Source organism: Motacilla alba, chromosome 1A, assembly GCF_015832195.1.
Source record: "Motacilla alba alba isolate MOTALB_02 chromosome 1A, Motacilla_alba_V1.0_pri, whole genome shotgun sequence".
NCBI lineage: Eukaryota > Metazoa > Chordata > Aves > Passeriformes > Motacillidae > Motacilla > Motacilla alba.
In genome coordinates, this window is record NC_052031.1 from 19,475,554 (window position 1) to 19,492,576 (window position 17,023).

The following is a 17,023-nucleotide window of genomic DNA, read 5'->3' on the forward strand; positions in this document are numbered from 1 at the left end:
ACACAGTAAAATTAAAATGTACTCTGACTGCCACACCGTCAGCTGGTATAAATCAGCACCATCCCATACACAGACTGTCAAAAATTTCAGACCACTCAGCTACATGAAAGGAGAACTAATCTACCAAATCATCACTTCTAGTATAACAATGAGACAGGGACACTCTGATACAGCATTAATTATTTCAATTACTTTCTGGAGATCTCATACAGCAGATGATAAAATGGAATCAAAGAAATGTGGGGTGGAAGGGGTTTCTGAAGGTCACCAAGTCCAGCCTCCTGCTAGAAGCAGTACTGTCACCACCACCAGATCAAGTCAGCAATTATTTTGGTAATTTCTTGAAAAACTGGAGGACACAGATTCCACAGGCCCTCCAGACAACCATGTGCTTTGAGGTTAGGATGTTATAATGATCTTTGCAGCACAAAACAGGCTACAAGAAAAAAACTCCCTCAGCAACACTGACAGAACTGAGACTACCAGTCTCAGAGGTGACTGGAATCAGTGGGTCCTAAGATTGCCATAGAAAAGAACAGAGAAGAAAGGAAAAAATTAGCAAGAATTCAAGTGAAGATTATGAGAAGATACTCTCCAGTACAGAATTGCTCCTCCTGCTGCTGGAGACAGTAATTATTTCATTTGGAAATATGTATTTTTATTTTTGCCTGAAGATCCTTTTCTATTCCAGTTACTGTCTTCTCATCTATCCTAACACTATTGCTCAGCAAAAAGAGGAGACATACTGCAGGCCTTGTTTTGCAGTGTTCTGGCATGCACAGCAAAGCCCTCATGCTTTTGCTCTAGGCAACTATTCTTTTAATATATGTCTAGAGTCCCAGGAGCAGCCCTCAGTGCTCAGCTGTACACTGTGAAATTTATAAATGAAAAATTACACGCTGCTCACATCCAGAAATTGTGGAAGACTTTGGTTGGGTGAGACACTTTCCACTGATTTAAATGAGCTTGGAATCTGATCCAAGTGGGGATACATTGTTTTGCCTATTGCTGGATGCCCTTAGCTGGATGCCAGGTGCCTACCATAGTGACATTTCCTCTGTCACTCCCTTCCACCACTGGACAGGGAATAGAAAATGTAAAAAAAGGCTCCTGGTTTGAGATAAGGACAAGGAGAGATCACGCAGCAGTTGTCATCACAGGCAAAATAGACTCAGCTTGGGGAAATTAGTATAATTTATTCCCAATTAAAGTCAGAGTAATTTAATGAGAAAATAAAAAAACAAACCTTAAAGCACCTTCCTCCCACCCCTCCCTTCTTCACAGACTCAACTTCACTCCTAATTTGTCCAGCACCTCCCCCTCAGCAGTTCAGGGGAACAAGGAAGGGGGGCTGCAGTCAGTTCATCACACATCACGGTCTCTGCCACTCCTCAGGAAAAGCACTCCTTACACCATTCCTCCTTCCCCTGCTCCAGCAAGGGGTCCCTCCCCCAGGAGACAGACCTTCACAAACTTCTCCAAAATGAGTCCTTCCCTTGGGCTGCTGTTCTTTATGAACTTTTCCAGAGTGGATCCCTTCCACAAGGTGCAGTCCTTCAGGAACAGACTGCTCCAGTGCAGGTTCCCCAAAGGGTTACAAGTCCTGCCAGCAAACCTGCTGCAGTGTGGCTCCTCTCGCACCAGGGCACAGGTCCTGCCAGGAGCCTGCTCCAGTATGAGCTTCCCACACAGTCCCAACCTCAAGGCATCCACCTGCTCCATCAGGGGATAACAGAATGCTGATATCCCAGAGGACACCATCATCACTGATGGTCTCAGCCTTGGCCAGTGGTGGTCTGTCATGGAGCTGGCTGGCAGCTTCTTAGAGAAGCCACCCCAGCACAGCTACCTAAACTTCACAAACCCTACACACCTATGCAAACATCAGTTTTGTCCATTAGAAAAGGGTCACATAATTCCCAAGTAAGGCTATTTCTCCATGAGAATTTTGCATTAGTGGGTAGTGAAATAAAGCTAAAGTTTTCAGCCATTTTCAAAAGGATTAAGTCAGCCAAATCTAAAAGAGGGCTTAGGTACCTGAAATATAATTTAAGCAAACTGTGGTAATCTCAGCTCAGGACCATGTTCTATAATACCCAATGAATTGCCACACAAGACTGGAGGCACTCAAGCTCATTAGACACCTCCTTTTCTGATCTGAAATATCCCTGGATGCATGCAATTTGGGGTTTAGTTTGTGACCACAACAACACTGGAATGACCTCTAGCTCATGTCGGGGATAGCAGACACTCATAGTGAGACGCATCCACATCACCCAGCATAGCAGGTGGCTGGAGTTTTAATAGTAACAGAGTAAAACTAACAAGGCTCAAGCCTCCTTCAAACTGTAAATATTAGAAGAGGAAAGCAGAATATTGCATTTTCCACCTTTTATACTCCAGCTTTCAAGTTCATATCTCAAGGAACCACCAGGTTCAACATCCTCCTTAAACTGAAGCAGTTCTGAGGTGCCTGTTTGCTACATTGCCTGGTAAATTAGAGGGTTTCCCAGGCCTCCTGTCAAAGCAGTCAGAGTGTGCAGAGGGCAAAGAGAAGTATGCTGGTCTGAGAGGGGAAATAGAAGAATGCTGGTCTGAGAGAAGGACAGGGAAGACATTGTGAAAATTTTAAGCTGAGTTTTTTAGTGCTTTCAACATTCACATGGGAGATCTGTTTCGTACTTACATTTCATTCTAAGCAGTGACCAGAAAACAAACCAGAAACTGGAACTTTGAAAGAATAGCTCTCAGCAGCTGCTCCACAAGAGAACATATTCTTTGTGGAAGAGAGTTTCCACAAAGAAAATTTCACTCATACCTCAGGTTTGTGGGCTCTAGAGAGCAGAGATGAGACTAACTGGGTGTTTAACTCTTTCCCTTGTCTTTCCTGATGCAGCACCATGCTGAGTATGCAGGTTTCTCATACTGCCCTGACAAGACTCTAATGCTTTCTCATGATCTGCACTGAATGTGTATTTAATAACGTAAAACTACAGGAGCACAGCAGCATCACAAAATGGGTGAATGTTGTAGACACTACCCTGAAATGCTGGGGGTGCAGGAACTTAAAAACAAAAAAGAGTTTTCTAACCCTGCCATCAGAGATCACAAACTCATAGTAACATTTAGAATAACATAGCACACTTGGCAAAATTTTTTATTAAAATTCCAAGACTTTGGAAGCCACATTTCAGGGTTGAGACTCCCTTCAAAGCAGCAGCACATGTTTCTGGGTTTTGCAGTTCTGATTAAAATGAGGTTTCTCCCTCTTCTCCTTAAACAGAAGAAAATTTCAAATTTAAATAATCATGGAACTACCTCTATTTATATCTCTTCCAGATGAGAAGTAATTTTTAATGCTGACTTTGGTTTTATTCTAGCCTTAGCTTGTTATGTTGTATTAGGATGTAAGGCCATACAAATGATCCCACAGGACATGGTAGAAGCCATGGTAGTCTCAGATGACTGTCCTGGGAGGCTTCTGCATTCCTGCCTGCACCACAGCACCAGTTAAGGAACTGCTTCTATTAAAGACAATGCTAAACATGTCTGATTGGCTCTAAAAGTGCTTGCTTGAGTTACAGAAACATTCTAGCCACAACAAAATAAGGGAAATCTTAGTACATGAAATTTTTTTCAGCTGTATTCTTGAAAATTTTTGAGAGAGAACTTTTTCCTGGCTATTCATATCTGTATTAGTATAATGTCTGAAAGTCTGAATCCTGCATCAGAAACCCTATACCAGAATCCCTAAATACATGCCTTTGCTCTCCCCTGTCAAGGGCAAGAAAAGCCAAAAACACCTTCCCTGAAAGAATTAGCTGTGTGAGTACATGAGAAATTTAAAACATTCAAGATTTACTGTGTAGAGAAACCCTACTGAAAATATCTAGTGTGTATTTTATCTGAAACATTTGCAGTTTGAGATAATTAATAGAGAAGCTAGTTATATATAAATTTGGAAAATTTAAAGTAAATCATATCCAATACAAATTAATTATTTGAAATGACATTACATATGTCTATTTCTCAAAACTTTAACTAATCATAATTTTGTGAGATTAATCATAATTTTGTGGGGGTATGGGGAAGGGAAAAAACTGTAATAATCACATTGTTTACCTTTTTATACTGTATCCTCCTTGTACTGTAGTTGCTAAACTTAGCACAGGGCAATTAAAGGAGGCAGAGGTTCAAGAGAAAGGCTTCTAAAGAAGCAGAATCCTACTAATTTTACAACAGCTAAATAAACTCATCAGTGTTCACTACTTTCATATGTTGCTTTACACTATGCCTCATTCTTAATGATAGTACTTACTGAAAACCACCTATGCCATACATTTGCTTGAAAATTGTATGTGATTTTTGACTTCTAAGTAAAAGAGATAATTAGCTACAAAGGCAGACAGAATGGTAACACAGATCTGACCATGCTCTAAAAATTATTCTATTGTATCACATATAAATATAATATGTTGAAAATGAGGGGGGAAAACCCCAAAGAACAGATATTACTTATCAAAACTAAGCATGAAGCATCACAATATAATGGTAACTGCAATTATGAAAAATTGTAACAAAGACATCAAACAATGGAGAAAAATCACTGCAGTCATAGAAAAAAGAACAGCATGTTGGGGAGATGAAGTGGGACAAAGGTGAAGGAAGTTTGCATATGTAGGGATAAAAGGGAAAAATAAAACTGGATACCGTGAAAAATCTTAACTGCAATAAATTCTATTTCCTCAAAGTTTTTCCAAGAAAAGACAATGAATGTACATCTAGTACTGTACAGTGTTGTTTATGTGATTCATACTCTCTGAAAATACGCAGACAAGTAGAGGCAATAGCAAGACAGTTTTCCAGAAATTATTGAAATTTACCACACTTATTCAAAGCAACTATGTTGAAACATTTCCTTGCAAGAAAAAGATCCAAAGGTAATTTGCAAATTAATACTAAAACTCTTTTCATTTTTGCATAGACACTTCCTGAATGAGATTGCGTATCCTGTACAGATTTCATGGTGAGTCCTATATTTTGCATGCTGGAAGGACAAGATATGCCTGCTGACTGTTCCAAAGGATTAAGTCAAATATTATTTGAAGGGCCATCTGTAGATCCCACGAAAGAGAAGAGGATGAATGAATGAAAGCAGAGATACTTGTCTTAGGAAAAACTCAATATGTCATCTACTCTACATTTCTGCTTTAGGAAGAAAGACCTTTCTCTGACACATACGAGAGCTGCGTTAGACATATCTCAGCCATATCTTCTTTGTGTGTGTGGAGATCTCTATAAGCTCCACAGACAATCTATCCCAGTGCTCAGCATCACTGGTTACTGTGATTTTCCAGTCTGTTCATGACCTTAGAAAATTATGACCTATTGAATTCTTATGGTTGTGAATGGAGGGGTAGTGCTGTGATGTGTCTGTATCACTACTGAGTGTATATTAATTTACTGATTCCGTGATCATTCCCAGACAAGTAATTCACAGTTGGTCTGAAATTTCCTCAGCAACACACTGCAGTTTGGGGCATACTTTCTGGTTTGTATTTTCAAGATGGCAAATAATTTCCTGGTTTTCAAAAAATAGCCAATAAATGTTAACAAAATCAGGAAAAAATTACAAGGAGATATATTTTTCTGACAGTATGAATACTACGAAAACATATGTAACAGGCTGGTATAAAAAACCTAGGGACCTCTTTTGGGGATAATGGTAACGGAACTCATAGAACTTCAAATGTGCCATCCTGGTGTGAACGACCACCAAGCCACAATGCAGCACAGGGAAACTTATGGCTCTCAGAAATCAAATTATTTTTAGGCAGAGATAAGAGGAAACTCCTTTCTTAGGTCCAAATTCATCCATCCATCAGCAAAGCCTACCATCTCAATGCTGAGCCAAAAAGCCTGGAGAGCATCCAAACCTATCCTTAGAAAGAAGTCTTTTAAACCTCTTTTGGTCCTTCTCATTTTTGATCCTCCCTGGTTCTCTCCTATGCACAGACATTCTGGCAGGAGAGGAAGAATGGAGTAATATAAATAGACATGACAATATAACAGGTACAGCATTGCCAGCTCCACAAAAGTGCAAATTAAACTATGCCCAGACCTTACTGCAAGAATTCTAGCTAGGTCACACTACATGGTCTCGTTAAATTTATTACCACTCCTAGAAAGCCTGTCCCACCCAGATTTGATCAAATTACAGGTAGTTTTCCAACTGCACAGCAGTCAGATGGCTGTGGAAAGCACCTACTTCCAAGTCTCAATACCCACTACTTAGTTCTGGGTCCAAATGGAGCTGAAGGACAGATCAGATCCCTAAGATTAGGGCTGAGAAAGATTTGTAAGCTAAAATTCTCTGCCAATAATAAAGACCAGCTGCTCCCATCTTCTGCTGAGCTTGCTTATACATCCCTGTTTGGGTTTATCAAGTATGTGTCTCCTGCTATTTACAGGAGATTATATACTGATTGCACATAAGTGATGCTGATGTCTTGTGGTGAAGCCTCTAGCACTGCCTTGTGTTTCAGTTCCAAGACACTTTGTCAGGTCCGGTTCCAAAACCTGTTAAGTCTGTGGCCCCAGCTTTCATGACTTCTTGTATTCTGTGCTTGCTATTCCAGTGGCTAGTCTCTTTCCAGACCTTGCAACCTTCTTCTGGAGTTCCTGAGGAACAGAGAAGGGAAAAGGCCCAAAAGCTACCATTGCATTTTTTGCAAGTTCTGAACTGCAAAGCTTCCTCCATCTCCACCTCTCTTACAGGAGCTGGTGGTACATGCTGTAACACTGAGGAACACTGCAGTAAGTCCCTGTTTGTACCTGTCACTGGCTGTTTCCTTCTCAGAGGGAGAGGAAATGTGACAGCACCCAAGCAGTAGCAAAGGACACAACATGAAGCTGTCTTATATCATTGCCAAACTATTTTTGACCCAAAGAGGAAATGTGAAACACAGTCCAAGAGATAAGCTGCCCAAACGTGCTAAATTGCAGCCCTTCTAAGCACCAGCAGAGAAGACAAGCAAAAATACCTAAGCAAATGGGTTCATATCACTCTAATACAATGACTCAATATGATTGAGCCCCTTAAGTTTTAACTAATGAGTACTTAACTCCTAATTATAGTATTCAAAGCAGTTAATGAAAACATATAATTAAGACACACCACACAGGAAGATCAGAACTCTTACGTACTTGTGAAAACCAGAGAAATGAAATAACTTGAAGAGAGCCACACAAGTGATTCGATGACAGGCAGAGAAGTAGACCCCAGGCTTTCTGTCTAGGGCATGCTCTCATGGATTGTACTGTACCTCAGCAAATATTAGCAAAAGATGTTTATATTTCTATGCATCTCCTTCAGTCATCAGATATATCAATGCATACCCAAAAAAGTCTGTGTTGAATTGTCTTCCTATGATGGGATTTCATGATGTATTTCTCTCACTCACCCTAAGGAAACCAGGTCTCTGATCAGTCTCTTTAGACATTTGCCATGTCTAAAATTATGGTTTCAATCAGATTTTAGAGGACAACTGAATTATGTCACTCACATTGTCATGTCCATTTTCTAGAGGCTTGGGATCATTTAAAAATGTTAATTGCTTAATAATGAACAAATAATAGCAATTTATGTCAGCTGACTTTGTGGACTAAGGGCTATACTATATCACTAGTTTTGCAGTGTGTAGTATTCAGCAAAAATGGACTGATCCACGGTATAAATATCCAGTAAAGAAACACCACGTATTTTGATTATGAATAGCAGGAACAAGCAGCAGTTATATATTAAGGATTCGCTGCCAATAACATTTATAATTAGAGGGAGATCCCAGATTCAGTTTAGTGTTTCCTTCTTCATCCATAGACTTTGGAAACATTACTGCATTAAATGGCAGACAATTCAAATAATATTTCATAGTGTTCTGGAGAGTGTTTTTTAAATGTAGTGCTCTTGATCTTTACCAGCTGTTGAACCAAATTTGGCATAAGCCTATTTCTTTGTGTACAGCCCGCAAACAATGTGTATTGTAAAATGAGCAGGGCACAAACCCAATTTCAATTGCAGGCTGGGATTCCCCTATGCTTTCACAGGGAAACTTGGTTGATAACTATGTTTCCTATTGGGTGGGGTATGGAGACCATGCCCACAGCACTTAATCTTTGAATACTAGAATATCACGTGAGTTCTAAAGCCAAGCTATTAAAATAAAGAAGAAAAAATAAACCATAACACATAGTAAAAGCTTCGTTGTTCATTTGCCATCATTCAACCCACAGCTGTATGCTTTTCATACTGTTTAAAATTTTACGTAACACTGGCATAAACATCCAATGTTCTTTTTTTCCTTTCCTGTACTGAATGATGCACAGTTTGTGTTACAGTAATGAAACTCAAATATTGCCTTCCACAAGGTAGTGCAAGGATATCTTGCTGAATACCCATGGTAAACTAAGAATAATTCATAAAGTTGTGATAACATTTCAAATGTTTTGCAAGTCATATGCCTCAAAATAGTTATGTCACTATTTGCCTCCCAAGTACAACCAGTGCTTTACTCTGATAAGAAGTACCCATAGAGGTCAAAACTGCTCACAAATATCTAGTGGGCACAGCAACACGAAAATCTAGTCTACTGGTGAAACTCAACAGTTTCAGTTATTAAACCTGCTAAAAAACTTCTGACAATACCCATAGTTTGAAAAACACAGAAAAATGCAAATTGTTGCTTTTCATATCCCTTGCCTTATGAAGAACCACACAGCTTCAAGTTTGAATGCAAAAGAGAAATTTACTGTACAAACGTCTGGGAAAACTTCATGAGACAAAAATCTGTAATATTCACTGGTAACAACAGCAGCTGCAGAAATCTCTGATAGCTTTAAACAGACAATATCTCATTATCACATTAAGAAAATTGCTAGAAATAAGTCATTGATTCTCTACTTTTTGACCTGATTTGCTATAGCAGAAGGGAGCGCACACATATTTCACACAGATAAAGGCAAACTGTAACCCCTGACTAGTGCCCCTATGAAGAACACTGTTAGAACACATCATGGGGAAGATGGACTGCTCCCTTTTAGAATAACTCATGGGCTGAATTGAGCCCACAAGTCATGGTCAGTTGTGGACAGAAATTGAAGTTAATTTCAAAGGAAAAGGAGGAAGAAGTTTCCTCTAATAAACTAGTCATGAGATTCTGAAGTTCATGTAGCTAAAGTGCTTTGCACTGCATTGAAAATGCTATGCTGGCAGTAATTTATCCTGTTGAGATCATTATTGTTCCCTTTGAGGAAACATTTTTGTCTTAAAAAGTCATAAATGCATTCAAGATTCTACTGAATACAACTAGCAGAAACATCACATACAGAACATTAACTGAATCCTGTCCCTAATATTACAAATGATTGATTGTTTGATTCTGCTATACTGGAAACAACGTAAATCCCCTGCAGATAAGAAAATTAAAACACACCTTTCTCAGTTGATCAATCTTCAGTATTGGAAAAGTGTAAGACACATTCTTGAAGGTAGAGAAAGGGATCCAGTTTGCCAGACCTTAGGGTTGTGTCTATAGGCAATTAGTGACTCAGTCTTCATAACATACATACCAAAGGTTTGACAAAGAAAGAGACCATTTAGGGGCCCCAGAGGTAAATCCTATCCCCTAGACTAAAACCCAATCAAAAAAGGTTGATATTGATTTTTACATGCTGATCTGAGAATCCTACACTTTTTGAAGGGATAAATTAGAATGAAAAATCATTTCTATTTTAAACTCTCATTGCAGCAGACCAAGGAGCATAAATTATTAAAAATATTTGCATTCATGAATACAAGTACATAAAAATTCTTGTAAAGTATTTGGGTACATCTAGAGATTAATCTCTTATGGCTATATTTTATTATTCTAAAAACATCTAAGTAGATAGAGACTACAGAGCTTGAATACAGGAACATTAACTATAGTACATGAATATTTAAATATAGAGAGGACTTTTTTGCTCCATCTAGTCTTTTATAAGAATCATTATTCCTACTCTTTTTCGAGGATACACATATCAAATATAAAATAAATTACTTTAACATGAACTAACTTAATATCTGGGTAGTACCACCACATTTAAACAATCTTTAGAATGTCTCACTGGTTGTCCTAAATACTGACATCTTCAAGTAGAAGTGTATAAAGACAGCCAAATTCTGTCATAATATCAATTTTTCTTCTCTGTAGCCAGTCCACAGTTATCATCCTCCACTAAGACTGAAAGTCAGACTGCCTATTATTTAATCCTTTTTTTTTTTTTTTATTTCTCTTTCAATGTACTCTATCTATGTTTACAATTTCAGAATGCCAAGAAGAGCAGAATATCTCCATGCTGCCCCTCTGCGGGGATATTTGGAATCGTACAAACACAAAGCTATTAAAGAGACGGTATGGCTCACACCCCTTCCATGCACATACAGAAGTCATTAAATTTAATACTGGTTACATTCAAACCACAAAATGAAAAACACGTTTTACTCTTTCTCATGCTTAATTCATTCACAGCAAATTCAGTGTTTCATATGTTCCTAACATAATTGGCAATTTCTGAACCCTCTCATTCCTCCCTCTCACATCTCTGTGGCACCACTGCTGTTGTAAAAACTGACTCTGGAAAAGCAATATTAACAAAATAATTTTTTTCAAATACAAAAGACAGATTTTAAACTAACAGCAGCAGTTGCAAACAGTGTAAAGATGCATTTTCCTACCCCCTTTCAGAGTAATTTTTTCCACTTTGGATACCAAATTCAGAATGACAGGAATATAAAGTGAATGCTCAGGACAGCTGAAATATTTTTCCCTTTTTGCTTTCTTGCTTTTCCTACAATTACTTTGGTAGCATATAACTACTATATTAATAGACAGCAAATAGGAACAAGTAAGAGATTACCTGAGAACATGAAAGTCCACATTCTTCAATCCTGGGAATAATCTGACAATCAGCATTCCAAAATAGAATTATTAGAAGAATCTGAACATAAGTACTTATCATCCTAAAATAAAATAAAAAAAAATACAAAAAGCAAAACCTCAGAAGAAACCTTCTACTCTGACAATTCTCCCTCTCATGCCAGAACTTTAATATGAATTTTAGTCCCTCCCACAGCACCTCTGAGCTCCTCCCTCTAAAACTTTCCAAAGACAGAAAATTGCTAGTTCTGGGAAATATAAACCATGCTCAACTCATTTCGTATGTTCCAAACTGAAAAATAGGAAACAGTGATTTCTGACAATCACAGTAAAAGCCTCTTCCTTCTGGATTTCATCACATCAGCATTAGATCAGTTTCAACAGATTTCTTTTCTGTAAATTCCATATATAAATGGGAATTTTGTTTCTAGAGTGATGTACCAGAGAAGTTCATGGGTATTCAAATGCAGTCTTATTTTCCTGGTTTTCTAGTGCTTTCAGTGAGAAGAAAACCAGCTTTGCCAGGGTGGGTGGTCTTGAAACACTAGTTTCCTCTTTTTCATCAGCAGGAATACCATATTCTTTCACCCTAGAAATCTGAGCCTTGAAATTTTTTCCACTGTTATCTAATTGTATCAATAGGAGCATCTTGTCCTATAGCCTATCTCCCTCCAGCTTTGGAAATATGCATGTTTTTTCAAAGCTCAACACCACCAACACTGAAAGCAGGGTAGGAGTGAGTCAAAATACCTCAATTCCTGTAAGCATAACAGAATGCCCAGGAATGCCTCTCTGGGTGCTACGATTTACACAGTCCCACTACCCTTTGTAAGGAACAAGTATTTCAAAAACACACTCTCTGGTTGGTATGGAGACTACGTGTGACATGCCTAAGGGGAATAGGGGGTTTTCCTCCACAGAGAGGGCTTGCTCACCACTGAGAGATATCTTTCAGTAGGACAGTGCCAGGACCCAAGTACTCAGTGCTCTTACAAAACCCTTTACATCAGTTACAGTGAGGAATATATAACTAACAGCATCTAGGATCTGGCTTTACACATAAAACACAATGTCTACTCTGCCAGTGTATCTACTGTACTTGTATTTTAGATACTTCACATGAGTCCAGTTTGCCAATTTTCCTAGAAGACTCTATTTTTTAGATAGGCAGCATAAATCACTATACTGAACAAAATGTAATTTAAATGTTTTGGTTAAAAAACAGCAATTAAATTTTGTCATCTTATAGAAGCTTGGACATTAAGGAGTTAATGTGTTGCTATACCTCGAACACTGATGGCCACTCAAGCAGACAAGTTAGAACAGGGGGTGGCTGGAAAGGGGGCCCTGTGGAGGTAGGGCAGCATCTTTCTGGGGCTCAGTTCCCTGTTCCGGTCCATGATGACCACATAAAGCACAGAGGAGGTGACAAGACGGAGCCAGGAGCCATTGAGAAAGGGTCAGTCCAGAAGAGGTGGACTGAGACCACCAAAATACACTCAAAGCCCCCTGGCCCATTACCAAATAGGTCCAGAAAAACTTTGATCATGGGCATGAATGGAACCTGAGTACTCACAGGAGTGGGATGTGACACATCTATGCACAAAAATACTCAAGATCAAAAATCTGCCCAGTCCACTCTCCTAAGAGGATCAGAGGATGCTTAAAAGAAATAAGAAAGAAGTTAAATATCCTATTTCCATGGATTATTTTAACATGTATGCAGACAAATTCCAATGACCTGGATCTTGTGGATTTACTGAACCAAAAGCCACATGCACATCACTGATTTTAATAGCTGCTTCTGGAACTTTCTTAAATGTATTAGTAAAACTCTTTGCATCTATTTATCCTTTTGGTTTTCAAAGCTTCTTTGAGCCACGAGTTGTGCATTAATTAACCTATGTTTATTTTATTTGTTTGGATTTTAAAACTGCTTCCACATAGTTCCATTGGGTTACCCCTTGTTGCTTTAAAAAATACAGACTATCCATTTCTATCTCACCTTTGCAAAATAGTCCCAGCTGTATTGTTTTCCAGCATGCCTCCCCTGTATTTTCTATGGTAAGTAATATACCTTTTCATTTTTACTATACTCTTTTGTAAGATGAGGGTCCTGCAAACAATATTCAGGAGTGAGCAGTTCACGGATGTTTTACTCTCTAGAAAATGCCATTTTGACTCTCTTTAGTGTATCATCTACCTGCAGTTTCCACAGAAATTAACAGTGTGATTCACCTTAAGAAATTTTATTCTGGTATTTCTTAGGGCACCTCTGTCACATTCTGAATAAAGCTGATCATAGCACAGATCTAACAATGTACTCTTTCTATGCAGGAACTGTGTTTCAGTCAAGACAGTTTCTGTGTGGACTGAAGCTGTTATTAAATTCAACAGGCAACAACTTTATTGTTATTTGCTTCATTTGAACCTTTTTTTTTTTTTTTTTTAATCATGTCTAAACTAGCTACTTTACTGTTCCTGCATGATTTGTATCCTGGAATTACTGTGTTCATCCACTGTTACAAGTTTCGGAACACCCATTAAGATTGTCACTAATGGCTGGGCAGTATAATTGACCCATGTCATATTTTTTGAAAACTATCAGTTATGTAGAAGCATTGATGCATTTGAAATTTACAGGGACAATATCTCTTAGGCTCCGTGCTCAAATGGGACTCTAATTCTTGATCATAATTTTGAATATTTTTTTCTAACAGATGGCTTTTAGCCCTTGTTACTTACTATACCTTACCTATATTTTAATCCACATTTGTCTTTAGTTTGATGCTTTCATTACTTTATCCCTGAAGAACAGATGACAGCAAAAGATACTGTTCTGTTTCTACCAATATTCCCTCCATCTTCAGAAAAATGACTCTTTAAAAACTCTTACTAGGAAGAGCCTCCTTTTGCACTTGGGTAATACAGATATTTTGCACCCAAAATCTTTATTAGAGCACTGGTCAAGAACACAGAAAAGCCAGAATCTAAACATTTCACAGTGCAAGAAGGTTTGGGTCCAAATCTTGCATATTTCAGGATGGTGGCTTGGTGGTTCAGGGCATTTTTTAATAAAATGCACAGGTCAACCTTAGCGTACAGAGTGAAATCCAGTATTTTAGATTCCCCATTTTCTCTTGGGTCAAGTTTGATCTCTGGACCATCAGCTCAGGTACCTTTTCTTCATTAGTCAAATATGTTTGGATACATACTTGGCCCCCTTCAAAAGAGAAAATCCTTCCACCACTGGTCAAGTTTGGATGGGAAACAATTGAAAATGAAAGATAGGACAGATATGTCACCAGACATACCTAAAGCAGCCAGAAATTGATTTTATGACCTGATGTGTTAGAGTTTAAGCAGAGAACTCCAAAAAGATTTCTATTTTGGCTACATTACTTTTTGACTTTGTTAAATTAACATCAATGTCCATGCTGGAAGGCATGTCCCTGTCACATCCATGTTGGAGAAGTCCCAGCCTTCTGTGCAGCACAATAGCCACATTCACACTACATTTTGCAAGAGGATCCTGTGACATATCACTATGTTCTTCCCAGTTCCACCAACACAGGCACACATACAATACTATAACAGTCCCCTGGCTATTATTTTAACTCTGTGCAGTCGTACTGCCTGCTCCAAGCAGCAGACATTGTGCCTCCAGACCACTTACATCAACCATAGGACATTATAACTTTAACATCTTGTCATGTCGGGCATGCTCTGGAGTGGAGCGGTGTGAGGTGCTCCAGTCACCACAACAAAATACAAGGGATTCAGAGCTGCTTGGGAACTGCATTTTTCTGGGATCGTGCCTGTATCTCCCGTTCAGAGTGAGCCTGTGCAGCCAGGGTAGGTGCACAGCAGAGGGACCAGCAGGGCACCTATACCCCACAGAGACACAAGACAGGCTGCTGAAACACAAGTGCTTCTGTACTCAACAAGTTACTGATTCACAGTCCAAAGACAACCACTACTCATTTCATCTGTGTGATTCAAGGGTACCCTCACTCTCCTCACCCACCCTGTCCCTTTCCTTCAAGAGTCATGAGCATTCAGCAATGACAGCAAACATCACCGTAGGCAGCACCTTAGGTGCACTGCTTGCATCCCAGGCACAACCCAGAGATGCTGAAGCCTTTCTTTTCCTAAGGTTAGAATCATACAATCATAAAGTGGTTTGGTCTAGAAGGGAAATTTAAAGATAATCTAGTTCCAAATTAGGTTGCTGAAAGTTCCATGCATTTTTAAAGAAATAAAGAAAATGTCTTTTTAAATTAATAAAGCAAATCATTTTAGACCCATCTGAAATTGTTAATAAAATTATTAAAGAAGAAAACTAAAAACTTGAGCGTTCAAAAAAACCTACTTAGAAAAAAGTAAAAGAATAATAAAAAATAAAGCATATTCACAATTCTCCAAAATTTTTGTGGACACTATACTTTTATGAACATAAAGCTCAGAGAAACTGGAATTATTAGCATATGTGGAGGGGTTCCAACTAAAAGTAAATCATTCATGCACCATGTGCACACAATTACTTTTTTTCAGGAGATGATTCAGTCTGCTTTTTTCATTTTACTCAGCTAAATTTTACCTATCTATTTTTTTAAGACAGGAACCTAACTCCTGGTATAAGCTAAGCAGTCGGCCATGGCATTAATTCCAGTGATACCCAGCAAGGCAGGAAATGGCACATTTCCAGCAGAAACCCTTCTAACATGGCACATAGACATTTACCTCACCAGGCTGACCTCAGAGAGGGATATGATTTTTGTCCTTTTAACAGGCTTTCTAGCTGCGCTGTGGAAACAGATAATCTACCAGCAGACCCTAATTAAAGCTTCAAGGTAACAAGATTTACTGTGAGTCAAACATCAATACAAAAAGTCCTTTAGTAAAGAAAGGCAGGGGTGTTGTTCTGAGTTACAAAAACATTGACCCACAGAGTGAGATTTACAGTGAAACTTCCTCTGCCTGAGAAATGCTTTTCATGTCAGCAGCCAGCACTAGATTAATTATGATTTTAGAAGCCCACCTCTTACCTCCGTGATTTTTCTTCTTGCAGGGTATAAGAAAATTCAGCCTCCAGAGAGGTATCCATGGTGGGGCTCCTAGTTTAACAGGCATGCAGGGAAAAGTCTTTCACCGGGCAGATTGTCCCGTCTCCACTGTGCTGAACAGAGCAGGAAAGGAGCCATGGCCAGGCAGGGAGCCCTGGGATGTCCATCTTCACTGGAAAGCAGAATCTATGGCTGGCAGCTCTATTACAACCTCTGTTTTTATTCCCATTTATTCTTCACCCTCGTTAATCTAAGATGACTAAAAAACCTCAGATGCACTCATATATCTTAACCATTACTCAGGGTCAATCCGAATTTTAACTCAATCATCCTGTTTAGCCACTTTAGTTTTTCTCTTTCTTTTTGATGAATGATATTTTCTTCACTTCTTATTAAAACACTTTAGTTCCCCAAGAGAAATGCAAATATCTCCTATTATATATGTGCTTTGTTTCTTCATAATGACTCCAGACAGAAAAAACAATTTAAAAGAAAAAATCAGGAGCTGTTTAAAATGCTCTCACTCTTTAGAAGAGAGCATCTCAAGCCATTTGACTCAAAAGGAAGTTAGAGTGCCTTTGTCTGCTTTGTTGGTGTAAGCATTTTGTGGAAAGGAAATTCCATCAGCTGTGCAACTTCCCTTAATTTCCTTTCCCACCTAAATAATTTACAAAAGCAATATCTACTTATATCTAACCTGTATAACCAAAGCCAATCTTCACTTGACAGAAAACATAGAGATAATATCTTAAAGATACAGATTCAGTTAAACAAAGTGTTTTACCATATACAGTAAAACAAAACATCAAAGAAATGGTTAAGTTACCGTCACACTATTCCACATATTAATCTCTTTTTACTTTAAATGATTCATTAAGAACTTCTACACTGTCTACAGTCTTTTTCCAGTTTCATGCACCATATTTAGGAAGTCAGATGCTTATTTTTAAGTAGAACTGTAACTATTTCTTGGCAACTTTC

General features: G+C 38.5%; 1 protein-coding gene across 6 annotated transcripts in view; it reads right to left on the bottom strand.

The window, feature by feature from the left end:
- The window catches only part of IL17REL (interleukin 17 receptor E like), a 48,323-nt gene extending 33,241 nt beyond the window's left edge, over window positions 1-15,082 (bottom strand). For 4 of the 6 annotated variants that reach the window (XM_038155427.1, XM_038155425.1, XM_038155424.1 and 1 more), the window contains exon 1: window positions 10,957-15,082. In XM_038155427.1, coding sequence (XP_038011355.1) covers window positions 10,957-11,058 — 102 coding nt within the window. In that variant the 5' untranslated portion in view covers window positions 11,059-15,082. The remainder of the gene's footprint in view (window positions 1-10,956) is intronic. The other 2 variants (XM_038155432.1, XM_038155429.1) reach the window with 2 other exon arrangements.
- Window positions 15,083-17,023: the final 1,941 nt, after the last annotated feature.